This window comes from Eucyclogobius newberryi, unplaced genomic scaffold (assembly GCF_026437365.1).
Source record: "Eucyclogobius newberryi isolate DKJ021-1_F unplaced genomic scaffold, fEucNew1.0.hap1 SCAF_17, whole genome shotgun sequence".
Taxonomy (NCBI): Eukaryota; Metazoa; Chordata; class Actinopteri; order Gobiiformes; family Gobiidae; genus Eucyclogobius; species Eucyclogobius newberryi.
In genome coordinates, this window is record NW_027315801.1 from 19851722 (window position 1) to 19868237 (window position 16516).

General features: G+C 43.4%; 1 protein-coding gene and 1 long non-coding RNA gene across 2 annotated transcripts in view; both read right to left on the minus strand.

Moving 5' to 3' along the window:
- Positions 1-14658, minus strand: part of LOC140363035 (protein kinase C zeta type-like) — a 111789-nt gene extending 97131 nt beyond the window's left edge. Inside the window, exon 1 of the mRNA XM_072449349.1 lies at positions 14541-14658. Coding sequence (XP_072305450.1) covers positions 14541-14543 — 3 coding nt within the window. The 5' untranslated portion in view covers positions 14544-14658. The remainder of the gene's footprint in view (positions 1-14540) is intronic.
- Positions 1919-8158, minus strand: LOC140363042 (uncharacterized). The gene is made up of 4 exons (XR_011927130.1): positions 7859-8158; positions 6639-6766; positions 2639-2800; positions 1919-2528 (listed from the first exon to the last, which is right to left on the minus strand). It is a non-coding gene; the product is annotated as an uncharacterized lncRNA (long non-coding RNA).
- Positions 14659-16516: the final 1858 nt, after the last annotated feature.

Here is a 16516-nt window from a genome sequence, read left to right on the forward strand (position 1 = left end):
AGCTATGTTCTTCCCCACAGTTACAGCACTTCAGTTTTGCTCCCACGTCACACTTCCCATACTCGTGATCTCCTGCACATTTACCACATCTTTGCCTCCCTCTACAGACCGCTGCAATATGCCCAAAGCGCTGGCACTTAAAGCAACGCAGGGGCGGTGGAACATATGGCCTAACGTCATGGCACATGAACCCAATGAACACCTTACTAGGCAGGCACCTCCCTTCAAGTGTTACCATTACCGACAAGCTGTCACATCTTACCCCAGACCGGGTCACCTTCAACCGCCTAGCGTCCACCACCTTAGCGCCAGTCAAATTCTCCTTAACTTCATCCACAGATGTCGCCGTAGGGACACCTACGATAACTCCTCTGACCGTGTTTCTTTCAGCATCAGACACAAGAATGTCCTTTCCACCCAGACGTTTAGTTCCAATCGCCTTCCGTTGCTGAGCCGCGTCCTTGCACACGACCAGCAGCGAGCCATCTCTAAGGACACTCGCACTCTTGATCACTCCCACAGCTACAGTTAGGCTCTTTGACAATGCCACTGAATTCCACTCCTTAAAGGATGCACTATCCTGTGCAAGCTTTATGATCACCTTACAGTCTCTGCTCTCACCCCGGATATCAATAGCTTCAGCCTCATCCTGCTGCTCATTCCCAGAACCCTCGGACGAGCTAAGGGACTTTTTACGTTTCCGGGCACGTGCAGCCAGAAAAGGCTGCTCCTCCACGCCGTCCAGAACGTCTTCGACCACCGATCCACTCTCCTCGGCCATCACGTATTCCTTGGATACGTGAGCTATGGCGTCAGGCCATATGTTCCACCACCCCTGTGTTGCTTTAAGTGCCAGTGCTGGAAATATCAAAGCCTAAAGAATGAAGCCTAAAGGATAAAGCTGTACGGCGGAAGCACCGAACATCAAAGGAGAGGAAGATGAAGAAGAGTCAGCCCTGGAATTAACCCGCTTGGACTCAATACAACCGCCTTAAAACAACAACAACAACAACAACTCATTTTGGTTCTAATCTGAATTCTGTCATAGATTTGAGCACAGAGAACAGATCAGGGCCAATAATGTTTACACAAGGAGCCAGTGAAAGCTGTGAGGAGGAGGAGCCAGTGAAAGCTGTGAGGAGGAGGAGCCAATGAAAGCTGTGAGGAGGAGGAGCCAGTGAAAGCTGTGAGTAATTGTACAAAGAATCTGACTGAATCTGTCTGAGAAGCACAGACGGTTTTCTTTGCATTCGTCTGAATCAACCTAATGAACATCTAACATCTAACAGAAAACGTGGTTCTGAAAATACTGCCAAAATAACAAATGTGCTGTTTCTAAAGTAAATAAGAACACTTTGGGTCATCAACCTGATTTACTCCAAACTGGGAAAAAGGTCTCAAAACATAAAATAGGCCATTTGCCGAAGACAGAAAAGTGGCTGGAAAGTGGATTGCGTAGCAACATTATGGGGGATACTTTCTTTTGGTGTTTTCTTAAAGCTAAATACTTGAGGTAACATGAAAAAAGTTCCACAAACCAAATCCCTGCAGTTTTTGAGAAATAGCGAAAATTAGCAAAAATTGGCACCTGTGGCATTTTTACTGGCATTAAAACTGCAGATGCAGGCAAGATAGAGATACCATTTTTTGTTTGCATCAAGGGGCCACTGAAGTTTGGATATATAAAACCTCAGACTGATCGGATTAATATTAAGCTTACACCAGTAAGTGTAAAAAGTGAAAAATTTGCCAAATAGAAACGATTTTGACCATTTTCATCAAACCTGAAAAACTTTTCACAAATCCATTAACAATACCAACACCAACAATACAAATGAAAAACTAATGATGAATTAAATATATAAAACTTTTAATAATGAAATATAATGACATTGCACTTGATACGATTACACACAGGTCTGAGGGCAACATTCAATTTAGAGCAATAATATATTTACATTCATCAGTTTCACTATCTTCTGACATGACAGCTGCATCATTATCCTGAGGTTCGTTAGAACAGTTATTACATTGACAAAGGTCAGTGCAGACAAGTTGAGAAGACCTACAAGAACACCAATTTGACTCGCATTTGTTTGTGCGACACTTGCAGTTTATGACTTTCAGAACATCTCTTGGGGCTGGACTACCAGACATCCAATTTATGAACAGTTCATTGTCCTTTATGTTCCAACCATTTAGTGATGGTGACGATGCAGATATGTGTTGATGTAGAGCCCTACGATGAATTGCAGCTTGGTAGTTTGCTCATAGTATGTGCTGCTTTAGTGTTTAACTCATAATTGTCTTTACTGGATTGTCCAATTGTTGCATATTCAGGACTACTAATACTACCAACATCAGTCTCTGAAGATGACAACATCTCACTGTCAGAATGAAGCTGCTCAAACACATCACCAGCCTGAAGAATTTTGACATACACAAAGTCGCTCGCATTTTGTTGACTTGGTCGATGAAATGATTTCTGAGGGAAGTCAGCTTGTAGTTTTCTCTTCAATTGATAGCTCCTGGAAAAGAAATAATTAATTAAACATCTCGAAAATTGTTACGTTAGTGAATACAGATTATCAGTTGATACAAATATTGTGTTTGAAATGAGGTAGTCATAAATACATACCCGTATGATGATGCATCCAAAGCTTTGTGTGTTGCGACCATTTTTTTATATATCCTCAATAGCTTTGTCATACGCATGACTTCTTGCTCTTCCAGAATATTTTTTGTGATCACACTATCACAAAAGAGCTTGTACGTATGTCCAAAGGGATGTCTGCTTTCACTGAAAAAAAAAAAGACATTTTTCATTACAAATTATATGGTAAATGAAAATCATTTCTAGAGTAAGTAAGTACATTTTATTTATATAGCACCTTTCACAGACAGACGTCACAAAGTGCTTCACAAAACACAGAATAAAACAATAAAAACACAAAAAACTTAGTGAACAATACATATACAACAATCTACAGTAAAATCAGTCCGTAAAACAAGTGCATTTAAAAGGCTTGACTAAATAAAAAGGTTTTAAGCTGACCCTTAAAAGCAGTAACTGAGTCCAGTGACCGCAGGGAGAACGGAAGATCGTTCCAGAGTCTGGGGGCAACAGCCTGGAAGGATCTGTCTCCTCTGGTCCGAAAACGGGTGCGAGGAACCAACAACAGTTTCTGGTCCAAGGACCTTAGTGAGCGAGAGGGAGCGTACGGTTTAATCAGATCGATAATGTACGATGGGACCTGACCATTTAAAGCTCTAAAAGTCAGAACAAGAATTTTAAACTGTATCCGGTAGGAGACCGGCAGCCAATGAAGGTCTTTAAGAATGGGTGAAATGTGGGCCCTTCTATTTGTGCGGGTTAAGATCCTCGCTGCAGAGTTCTGGATCAGCTGCAGACGAGAGAGTTCCTTCTTGTTAAGACAGGAAAACAAGCTATTACAATAGTCTAAACGTGAAGACACAAATGCATGAATTATAAGTTCCTGGTCATTTTGAGACACCATTTTCCTGAGCTTAGAGATTTTCCTCAACTGAAAGAAACAGTTCCTCGTCAACAGCTTGGAGTGGTGCGCTAAAGACATGTCTTTGTCAAAGACAACACCCAAGTTTCTAAGACTTGGTTTAGCAGTCTGGCCTTAAACACCCAAGTACTGGTTTATCCCTGGAATGGCATCATCAGGGGCAATAATCAGAGTTTCTGTTTTGTCTGCATTTAGCTGCAAGGAGTTTTGACTCAGCCATTGTTTTATTTGCACTAAACAACTGACCAAGGAGTTCAGCTTCTGGATCTCAGAAGGTTTAAAAGAGCAATAGAGCTGAATATCGTCAGCGAACAGGTGATAGGACACATCACTAAACTCTTTAATGATCATTCCCAGGGGGATTATATAAAGCAGAAATAGGACGGGACCCAAGACGGAGCCCTGAGGAACTCCACACAACAGATCAGCTGAGTCGGACATTATTTGGTTTGCAGCAACACTAAAGCTCTGACCGGATAAATATGAGGAAAACCAATGAAGAACTGACCCCGATAGTCCAATCAGATCCCTCAGTCTGTTCAACAGGATATGATGGTCGACAGTGTCAAAGGCTGCAGACAAATCCAACAGAACTAGAACAGTGCATTTTCCAGAATCAGCAGACATCATAATGTCACTGGACACTTTCAACAATGCGGTTTCCGTAGAATGATGTTTGCGGAAACCAGATTGAAAAGAGTCGTGAATGTTTGACTGATCAAGGAAATCGAACAATTGTTCAGAGACCACCTTCTCTAGGATCTTGGACATGAACGGGAGCTTTGAAATAGGTCTGAAACTTTTGGGGTCAGTCGGGTCCAAGTTTGTTTTTTTCAGTAAAGGCTCAACTATGGCATGTTTAAATGGACCAGGAAACACACCAGTAGAAAGAGAGAGATTTACCATTTTGGTAACCCAGGGGCCAATAACATCAAACACTTTGAGGAAGAGCCTGCAGGGAAGGGCATCTGATGTACAAGAGGAGGGTTTCATCTTGGTCACCAGAGCTGAGATGTCTTCTAGAGTGACAGGCTTAAGAGAAGACCAGTTTTGGGAAACAGGTTTATCAGACAATGGGAGTGGGATTTGGTCTTTGATCATCTTGATCTAATCGATAAAGAACCTGAGGAATTCATTGCTGTCAGCTTTGCAGGAAACAGGAGTCACTGCAGCTGAAGGACAAACAATAGAATTTATAGTGTCAAACAACACTTTGGGGTTTTTCTTGTTGGATGTTATTAGCTGGCGGAAGTAATCAGATCTGGAACTTTCCATCATTTCATTGTAAGATGACACAAGATCTCTGAGGTGTAACCTATGGACCTCAAGACTGGAGGTTTTCCACAGACGCTCAGTTTTCCGACATAGTCTCTTTAGGTTTAGGATATCTTCATTTATCCAAGGACAAGCTTTTTTCTGTGATGACACAGTGGATTTTACAGGTGCCACCTGATCTAAAATGGATAAACATTGGCTGTTAAAGGAATTAATTAAACTGTCCACATCAAGACAATTCATAAACAAATGAGGATCAAATATAGCAGAAAATTGGACGGCTGTATTTGCAGTGATAATGCCCCTCTGAGACCTGATGTTTGAGGGCACAGGCTCAGGAAAAAAGTTCAATTCAAATAAAACACAGCTATGATCGCTCATATGGACATCCTCCACACAGAGGTTAGCAACACTCAGGCCAAGTGAAAACACCAGGTCTAAAGTGTGTCCCTTTTGGTGAGTGGGACCTGAGACATGCTGCTCAAAGTTAAATGTTTCAGTCAAGGTTAAAAGATCCTTTGCAGGGCATGATGAGCCATCGACCCAAATGTTAAAATCCCCAAGAATTAAAACATTTTCCAGCTTTATAATAGAAGATAAATAGTCACTAAAGTCCTTTAAAAAGACAGCAGCAGGACCAGGGGGCCGGTAGACTAAAACACACAGTAAAAAGGACTTGAAGAACCAACCTTAATCATCTGTGATTCAAAGGAAGTGAAAGTGTGTGAGTCGATGACTTTACACATGTGACGGTCCTGGGACACAACTGCCAGACCTCTTCCACGTCGACCAGGGCGAGGCATCGCAGAAACGGAGCAGCCAGGTGGGCAGAGTTCATTTAGATGAATAAACTCACCCTCTCTCTGCCATGTCTCCGTAAGACACATGAAATCAACGTTTTGTCTTGTAAAAAGTTCATTCAAGGAAAAGGCTTTGTTGGCAATTGAACGGGCATGCAACAAGCCGAGCCGGACCGTGGATGACTTCACGTCCATCGGTTCAGCTGAGCGCAGCGGGACCTGTCGAAGGCACGCGTTACGGTCACGTGATTCCCATCTGTTTCGCTGGTAAGCCGACGAAAACAAGGAAGCGGACGGTGGCGGTGGACCCCAGCGCTCATAATTCCAGCGGTGCGCGGGCTCCAGGAAAACAGCCGCCACATCCCGCGCAGGCTCCAGGACCGGTGCGGCCCCGATTGCCCGTGCAGGCGGCGAGAAAACAGCCGCGATGACACAGACAGGCTCCGGGAAAACAGCCGCAATGACCCGTGCAGGCTCCTGGAAAGCAGCTGCGATGACACGGGCAGGCGGCGAAGACGGCGAACAGCCGCAAACATCGAGGAGCGGGACCAGGCGCAAGCACGTCTCCCAAAGCCCAGGCTCGTGTGCTCCGAACACAAGGCTCGTCTGCGCTTGACTTGCACACCAGACCTTGTGCCTCGTCTCCTCTGCTTCCTTCTTTTCCACGAGCCTCGGGACAGCAGCAAAACGTCAGGTGAGTTGGGTGGACAAACAAGGGGTGGCGGAAAGGCTTGTTTGTACCTGTCCCATGTGTCGAAAAGCGACTCCATCGTCGCTTTGATGCGGAAAAGTGCGCCACGGTCATAAACCCGCACAGCAGACACACAACAGACTAATGTCTGGGCTGATAAAACCGCATACGATGTAACGATCGTCACAAATAAGCGGCATAACAGGAGTCGAGCAGTGGCGTGGCCGAACACAGGCTCCATCTCGGATCCAAAGGGTAGAGTAACTTTATTCCGTTTCAACCATTTCTAGGCCTAACAAGAGATATATTTTCTATTAATATCATATATTAATTTACCTTGCGCTCTCATCTTGCGTTGTTTTTTTGGTGAACAGGAACCGTGTGTACTTGTTAGAGCAGCTGTGATGGTATCTTGCCTCTATTGCCACACAGTACTTATCCCGGATGTGCCTCTCGTAGTCGTCCTGAAGGAAAATCACAACCACAATCAATTAGCGAGACAAATGATAGATGTAAGGTGCATTTTTATTATACAGAAAGAGTGAAATTGAATTATTATATACCAAAGGCTGTTCTATATATATATGTGGTATTAAAGGGGGATTGTGAACTATAATTTAAGCCTATACATACCACATGATTCTGTTTCAGCCTTTGCCAATTTATTCTTCACTCTTTTTTGGTTAACTGTAATGTAGAGGTCTTTCTTCTTGCATATCAAGCAGACTTGTGGGAGGGGAGCAGCCTGGTGTCTCTCTCTCCTGTCTTTGACCAGAGTCTTTTCAGGGATGATACAACAACTACTGAGCATAGGAACATGATAAAAAAGGCCTGAAACCGTTCTGAACCCGGACTACACCAGAACAACGGCTCAGATACAAAAGGAGCAGGGGTTCCAGGAAGGAGACAGTGGATAACATTTGCATTAATTCAATTCACAAGTCTTGCTGTCTTTGTCCTAATGTGAAACCAAACGAGCCTGGCCTTGGACATGTAAATTTCCAGGCAAGGAGGGATTGTGTCAGGGTGTGACTTTGTGTGTTTTTTCCCACAACACCGGTCTACACCAGAACTACACCAGGACTAAACCAGGACTAAACCAGGACTACACGTGGTCTACACCAGAACTACACCAGGACTACACCAGGACTAAAGCAGGGCTACACCAGGGCTACACCTGGACTACACCTGGACTACACCTGGACTACACCAGGACTAAGCCTGGACTAAGCCTGGACTACACCAGGACTACACCAGGACTAAACCAGGACTACACCAGGACTAAACCAGGACTACACAAGGACTACACAAGGACTACACAAGGACTACACAAGGACTACACAAGGACTAAACCAGGTCTAAACCAGGACTAAACCAGGTCTAAACCAGGACTAAACCAGGTCTAAACCAGGACTAAACCAGGTCTAAACCAGGTCTAAACCAGGTCTAAACCAGGTCTAAATCAGGACTAAACAAGGACTACACAAGGACAAAACCAGGACTACAACATTTCTCCAAAAATAATTATTCCTACAAAAATGATCAAAGTTGCTTACCTTCAAGATTTTCGAGTGACTTTTTCTGGTGTTCTTTGGCACAGTACAGTTGGCGTTTTTCTGTAAACCGTTTGTAACACAAGGAGCGGAAACTCTGCAAAGTTTCGAGCTCCGTGTATCGCAGATCCAAACAGCACGGGTTGTACAGCGCTCGCTTCAGTCCTGTCGAGCGATAAACACTCTTTCACAATCATCCGAAACGTGTCCCATCTGACCTTCGTCATAACGCATGTCTGTTCGGTGCAATTTTCCAAAATATGCATACAACAGGCAGGTTTTTTGAAGATCCACGGCGCCGCTTTCGACGCCATGTTTGTTGATAAACAGACCGGATCACTGAGTTTATATCCAAGAAGCGCTGTTCTGATTGGTTCAGATTTGCTCAGCACCTCTTCACTCGTCCGCGACAGACGAAAAATAGTTCCACCTTCGATTAGAAAGTACGCGAAAACTGCAGGAATTTCCCGTGTGGAAACTCGAGGTTAGATTTATTAGTTCATAACGTTTTTTATAGTGGAGAAATTTTCTATCCCCCATCCTGTTGTAGCGGTAATTCACTCTACAGAGTCTGGCGTATGGCCTAAAAGGAAGAAATATCAACGAAGGTTTAAACGTTCAGAGTCTGTTTTGCAAAAGCGGAAAAGAACAAACCGAAGAAGAGTGACCTGAACATAGAAGGACGTACAGGAAAAGTACCATGAAAGAAGATACAAAAATGACTCAAAATTTAGAAAATTGGAATAATAGGAATAATATTCCTATTATTCCTCTTCTTCATGTTCATACTCAGACATTTATCTTATGTTTTGCATACATTGATGCGATGTATATACTCAAATGATATAATTGTATAATGAACAAAAGCGTGTATTCTTAGAAATGAGCTAAATGTATGTACACATTATACATGAATGTAGGTTTTACACAAGTATAACGTGTGGTAGTACTTTTACGCAAGAATGCAGACACATTATGTAGTTTATTTTGCTTTTTAATCAGTTTTTGTCTTCCAAACTGTTTTGCTTATGACTTTTTCAAGTAAACCAAGAATTTTAAGATTTTTTTTACAATTTTAACGACATATCTGACGCCAGCAACATGTCCGGGAGAACAGACTCCTGTGAAGGCTGTCGGAAATATCAACAAGAAATGAATGAGTTGAAAACACGGATAGTTGTTTTGGAATCTGAAAAAGGACTCCAAGATACAATTCCCGTTTCATCCTGTGGAAAGAAGTCAACACTTTTTACAAGAAAAACTGCTACTTTCAACCTAAACCGCAGTGACTCTGTGTCGTTTCCAAAACTGTCTAAAAACCAGAAAGACCAGGCTGTTTCGTGGAACAAACTCGGTGCAAAGCCTAAACGATACAAAGATAACGTAAAGTCACCTAAAATACAGCTTACAAACCACTTTCAGAGACGGAATTAAATGAACAAAGGAAAAATGTAATACATGACGTGGCCAAAATGCAGCAGCCATTCCTGAAGTTCACACAGTCTTTGCTGATTGGAGACGGCGCGATAAGTCACGTGACGCATGAAAAGATGCAGCGTCACAGATTCAGCAGTAGGCGTACTAAAAGGACAATTGGGGCGCGTTAGCGCCCCCTCCTCTTGCGGCGTGGCGGTGGCGGCGTGGCGAGGGCCGATCATTGCCGCTTGCGGCTATATTTTTATTTCTTCTTATAATCTGGATTTTATGTTTTTAACTTAAACATGGCTTGACAAAAACACAGGAAATGTAGTTCTGATAGAATCTGCTTCACCCAACTTTAAGTTTGAATCTGAAACATGAGAAAACAAAAAAGGGGGTGGAGTCTGTGCTATCTTTAGGGATGAAATAATTACCCGCAGGTTGTCTTTTTGAGTATGTATCCTTTAAAATGGAGCTAAAACAGTCTCCATCCATTCTCTTCATGTTTTATACAAGCCTCCCCAGCACTGCCAACGTTTTATTGATGATTTTACTGAGATGTTTCAGTCGTATGCACAGACTTTGATAGTTTGGTCATTACAGGTGATTTCAATGTGCATGTGGAGAATTTTTGTGAAAGAAACGCTAAAGAGCTTGAAGCTGTCCTTGAAACCTTCCGTCTTACTCAGCATGTGAGAGGCCCCACCCACAGCAGAGTGGCCCCACCCACAGTAGAGGGCACACTCAAGATCTCATAATTACAAAGGGGGTAAATATTTCAAATGTCAATGTGGTCGATGCTGCTCTGTCTGATCATTTCTGTGTCTTCTTTGACCTGTCTGTTTTTCCCAAACCACCGGCTGGTCCTGCAGCTGTTCAGAGGCTGGTCCTGCAGTTGTTCAGAGGCTGTTTCTGCAGCTGTTCAGAGGCTGGTCCTGCAGTTGTTCAGAGGAGACACATAAATGATGGCACAGGTGCACTGTTTATGGAAATGATAAACTTTGAAAATGTCTCATGTTCTAATGTAAATGATTTGTTGAACTCTGTTACATCGAGTGATTTGAATGTTCTGGACACCATTGCCCCTCTGAAGGCTAAAATGGTTAAAAATAAGCAGAAGTTGCCAGGAGAAATGATGATTCGCTCAGGGCACAGAAAAGGGAGTGCCGCCGTGCCGAACGGAAATGGCGCAAGTCAAAGCTCCAGGTTCAAAAAGAGATTTACAAAGAGAAGCTGAACATGTATAACCTCATTTTATGTAGAACTAGTGAAAGATTTTTCTCTGAAATAATTGGAAGCTGCAGTAACAACTGGCGTGTCCTGTTGCCACAGTAACAGATGAACAAACCCTCCAGCTCAGCTGCCGTTAGAACTCATTTCCACATCCAAGTGTAATGAGTTTGCATTATTCTTCAATGACAAAGTTCAGGGCATTAAAAATTATATAAATCCCACAATCCAAAATATTACCCTAAAACCACCTAAACACTTAAACACTTAGAGTTGACTCACTTTGCACCTGTAACTGACAAAACTGTCCAGATCGTCACCAGTCTGAGTTCATCTACAGCTGCCTCCATGTGTGACCCTCCAGATTTCTAAAGTCTGTTGTTGTTGTTTTATGGCGGTTGGCATCCGAGTGTTGCATTACCGCCAGACTTTATTCCTCAGACAAGTCTGTGCTGAACAGTTTGTTAGCACCATCACTCACATAGTTAACATGTCGCTTCAATCTGGAACATTCCCAATGTCTTTGAAAACTGCGGTCATAAAGCCTCTCCTTAAGAAGAGCAAGGGGAGGGGTCAGGGGGAGTGGTCATAAAGCCTAAAGAAGAGCAGTCTTGATGCTGCAGTACTGAGTCATGACCGGCCCATTTCAACTCAAGTTGAGTACGACAGTCTGAGGACTACGAAAAGTCTGAGGAATAAAGTCTGGCGGTAATGCAACAATTGGATGCCAACCGCCATAAAACAACAACAACAACAACAACAACAACAACAACAACATCTCTAATCTGACATTTTGGGCCGAAGTCCTTGAAAAGGTTGTTTACCAACAGCTCACAGATTTCCTCTTAATAAACAACTCATTTGATGTTTTTCAGTCAGGTTTTAGACCTCATCACAGCACTGAGACTGCTCTTGTCAAGGTGACAAATGACATTTGCCTGAACACTGACACGGGCAAAGCCTCAGTCTTAATTCTGTTAGATCTGAGTGCTGCGTTTGACACTGTCGATCATGGGACCCTCTTACAGAGACTAGAGGACTGGGTGGGCATCACTGGCCCCGCCCTAAACTGGTTAAGGTCCTATCTGGAAGACAGGAAGGACTTTGTGTCTCAGACCACATGGGACCCCTTCTGTTCAACCTCTACATGCTGCCGTTAGGTCAGTTGATATGCAGCAAAAATGTGTCAGTGTGTGGAGGCAAAACAACTTTCTCCAGCTGAACTCAGACAAGACTGAAATCATCGTCTTTGTCACAGAAACAAAGAGAAAGTGTTGGCGTCACCTCCAGAGTCTCTCTCTAAAACCTACAAATCAAGTTAGAAATCTGGGGGTAAAAATGGACTCAGACTTGAACTTTAACAGCCACATAAAATCAATAACATCAGCAGCTTTTTACCATCTAAAAAATGTAGTGTCAAAACCAGATTTAGAGAGACTTATCCATGCGTTTGTCTCCAGTAGATTAGACTACTGTAACGGCCTGCTCACTGGCCTCTCCAAACGAGCTGTAAAACAGCTGCAGTACATCCAGAACGCTGCTGCTCGGGTCCTGACTAGAACCAGGAAGTACCATTATATTAGTCCTGTTCTCAGGTCTCTGCACTGGCTCCTGTGGCTCAGAGAAGAGACTTTAAAGCAGCTTTGCTTGTGCACAAGTCTCTCCATGGCCTAGCACCAAAGTACATCTCCGAAATGATAGTGCCATATGAACCATCTCAGACTCTGAGGGCCTCAGGGACCGTCCTCCTGCTGGTGCCAGAGTCAGGACTAAACATGGACCGGCCTCCTGCTGGTGCCAGAGTCAGAACCAAACATGGACCGGCCTCCTGCTGGTGCCAGAGTCAGGACTAAACATGGACCGGCCTCCTGCTGGTGCCAGAGTCAGGACTAAACATGGACCGGCCTCCTGCTGGTGCCAGAGTCAGGACTAAACATGGACCAGCCTCCTGCTGGTGCCAGAGTGAGGACTAAACATGGACCGGCCTCCTGCTGGTGCCAGAGTCAGGACTAAACATGGACCGACCTCCTGCTGGTGTGTTTCAGTTTTATGCAGCTAAAATCTGGAACATTCTTCCTGAAGATGTGAGACAGGTTCTACTCAGACAATGTTAAAATCTAAGATAAAACTGTTTTGTTTAGCTGTGCATGTGACTGAAAATATATTTTTTTGCACTCTTCTCTTTTATGTCTTAAATTGTTTTGCGATTTCATTAGTTTAGACAATCAGCTGGACTGATTTAAAAAGGAGTTGGACGCCGAAAACACGTTACACTCTGTGGCTAGTTGTTTTTTTATTTTTATTTAGTTAATTTTATTGTATTTCTGTTTCTGTAATTTCTTTGTTATTTGAATGCATTTTTCCTGTTGTGTGAAGCACTTTGAATTGCCTTGTGTATGAAATGTGCTCTACAAATAAACTTGCCTTGCCTTGCCATTACTCTGACCCATGCCACGCCCCGCTGCTCCACTCCACTCGCTCACTCAGAGCCCCGCCGGCAGCCACGTTTGCTCCAAGCAAGAACCTTGCCCAACCCCACGGCAGCGTCCACGCGCTCGTCCCAACCCACTGCAGCGTCCACGCGCTCGCCCTGACCCCCGGCAGTGGCCACACGCTCGCTCCGAGCACGAACTTACCAACGCCGCGTTCGCTCTGAGCACGAAATTCGGCAGCGGCCTCACGCTCTCCCAGATCCACAGCAGCGGCCTCACGCTTGCCCCGATCCACGGCAGCGGCCTCACGCTCTTCCAGATCCACGGCAGCGGCCTCACGCTCGCCCCGATCCACAGCAGCGTCCTCACGCTCGCCCCGATCCACGGCAGCGTCCTCACGCTCCTGCTTTAGTCTTGCTTTAGTCCTGCTTTAGAACTGGTTTGGACCTGCTTTAGACCTGCTTTAGACCTGGTTTAGACCTGCTTTAGTCCTGCTTTAGTCCTGCTTTAGTCCTGCTTTAGACCTGCTTTAGACCTGGTTTAGACCTGCTTTAGTCCTGCTTTAGACCTGGTTTGGACCTGCTTTAGACCTGCTTTAGTCCTGCTTTAGTCCTGCTTTAGACCTGATTTAGACCTGCTTTAGACCTGGTTTAGACCTGCTTTAGACCTGCTTTAGACCTGCTTTAGACATGCTTTAGTCCTGCTTTAGACCTGCTTTAGACCTGCTTTAGTCCTGCTTTAGTCCTGTTTTAGTCCTGCTTTAGTCCTGCTTTAGACCTGCTTTAGACCTGCTTTAGTCCTGCTTTAGTCCTGTTTTAGTCCTGCTTTAGTCCTGCTTTAGAACTGGTTTGGACCTGGTTTAGACCTGGTTTGGACCTGGTTTAGGCCAAGAAAGTCTCATTTCAATGCAGCAGGTTCTAAAGTACAGACCGCAGTATATCGCATGTCTGCGCTCCACGTGTGTTGTTGCGTTCAGCTGCGTCTACATTCACTTCCTTATTAGACTAATTTCTCTTTGACTATGAATTTGTGCATTATTGTTTTACACACAGGTTTACAGTACCCAAAAGGAGACAAATGAATGTAAAAAAATACTTTGGAAATCCTAAATGTTCTAATGTTATGGTCAGTTAGACCTTCGTTCAGTCACTGTCAATTGTGACCAAATGTCACGTGACCGTGATCAAAGAGGGCTAAATAGGGAAAAGGGGGAAATAGGGACTTGGTTGTTGGTGCTGTGATGTGATGTGATGTGCAAAACCGCCTATGCATTTATTCATATTCATTTATGTACTCTCTTCAATACATCAGTCTGCTTTACACACCTTAAGTGTTTACATGACATTCTAACATTAATACAGCATATTCATGTATAATTGTCTATGTACAAATGTGTTAATCACTTTATTGCATGGGCTCCAAAATATTCTGCATGTGTGTTTCAGTCAGAGGCTCTAAGTGCTCATGGAAAAAAAAAAAGATTCTGATTAGGACTGAAATCGGGCTCCAGGGCACCCTTTGTTATAGGATTCTCATTCTGGCATTCTGGTCAGTGCAATGCTCACAGGGCTTCCAGCAGTGCACTCCTCAAGGCGGGTACTCACCATGCGCCCGGGGCAGGTCTGGGAGTAGAGTTGGTGGCAGCGTTTATGCAGCAGCAGTCTGCAGCTGATACACTTGTAGCCCTGATTGGTCAGACTCCATATCCTCTTAGCGCAATGGGCACACAGCCTTCTGGAAGCACACAGAGGACACAGAGGTCATAGAGGTCATAGAGGGCACAAAGGGCACAGAGGACACAGAGGTCATAGAGGTCATAGAGGGCACAAAGGGCACAGAGGACAGAGGACACAGAGGTCATAGAGGTCATAGAGGGCACAAAGGGCACAGAGGACACAGAGGTCATAGAGGGCACAAAGGTCACAGAGGACACAGAGGTCATAGAGGGCACAAAGGGCACAGAGGGCAGGAGCTTGGGTCTTGCGTGTTGTCACCATACAAACATTTCAAGATAAAATTTGATATGAAGTAAAAGACTGGAGACTCAATACCAATTTTGATACTGCAAAGATAATAAAAGATGTATTTTTTAGACAAGGCATCCGTATTGGATCAAACACGCCACAGACAAAAGTGCACCGCGTTGTACATTTGGCATCTTCTTCTACAGTTTTCATTGGAAACACAAAATTTGGCCATAAGACAGAAAACCCTTTAAAAAAACTTTTCTTGAAAATGTTAATGGAGCGTTTGTGAAGATTTCCAAACTGAACGCAATGATATGCAAATGTAGTGGCTAGCTATTAAAATGTCTCTTAAGCGCCCATTCCAACCTTGATATTCAATAAATTATCATTATGTCATAGACAACTGAAAATATTTAAAACGGGTTAATTTCTGACCAGGCACAATATGACAAAATCATGTGACTCTAGAGTTTCCATTCTTATCATCATAAACAAAAAAATTCGACCCAAAATGTAGGATTGGTGAAAATTTAGTTTTTTTGTTTTTATAAAAACTGTATGGTGTAAAATGACTCACTAGCGCCACCTAAAATGTCAAAATACCTTAGACTTATGAAAAGTGGTAGAATTGTACCTCATGTTAGGACAAGTAAAAAATTATGGGTGGAACCCAATTTTTTTTTTTTTTTACACCTCATACTTTATTTTGTTCCACCTTGGATTTTCAGTCAAAAGGCTTGAAAATGTGTCAAAATGAACTACACCCATGTGCGATTAGTAATTCATAATTATTAGTAATTATTTTGTTTTTGATACAATTCCAAATGTGGGCGTGGTAAGCTTGTTAACAAAAATTGCCATTTTAAGTGTTAAAACCTGCGTATCTCTGGTATGAGATGTCCTATTTCCCGGCACAAATATATGTTTTGTGCAAAATAATGAGTTGAACGCAATGATATACAGTATACAGTGGGGAAAACAAGTATTTAGTCAGTCCCTAATTGTGCAAGTTCTCCCACCAAAGATGAGAGGCCTGTAATGGACATCAGAGGTAGACCTCAACTATGAGAGACAATGTGATTTTCAGATGTTTTTTTCTCATTTTGTCTGATTTTTAAATAATTTATTTACAAATAATGGTGGGAAATAAGTATTTAGTCTCCTGCAAACAAGCACGATTTCTGGCTGTCATAGACCTGTAACTTCTTCTTTAAGAGGCTCCTCTGTCCTTCACTCATTCCCTGTATTAATGGAACCTGTTTGAACTCTTTAACAGTATAAAAGACACCTCTCCACAACCTCAAACTGTCACACTCCAAACTCCTCTATGGTGAAGACCAAAGAGCTGTCCAAGGACACCAGAAACAAAATTGTAGACCTGCACCAGGCTGGGAAGACTGAATCTGCAATAGGCAAGCAGCTTGTGTGAAGAAATCTACTGTGGGAGCAATAACAAGAAAATGGAAGACTTATAAGACCACTGCCAATCTCCCTCAATCAGGGGCTCCACGCAAGATCTCAGCCGTGGGGTCAATATGATCACAAGAACGGTGAGGACCACATGGAGGGACCTAGTGCATGACCTGCAGAAAGCTGGGACCAACGTTACAAAG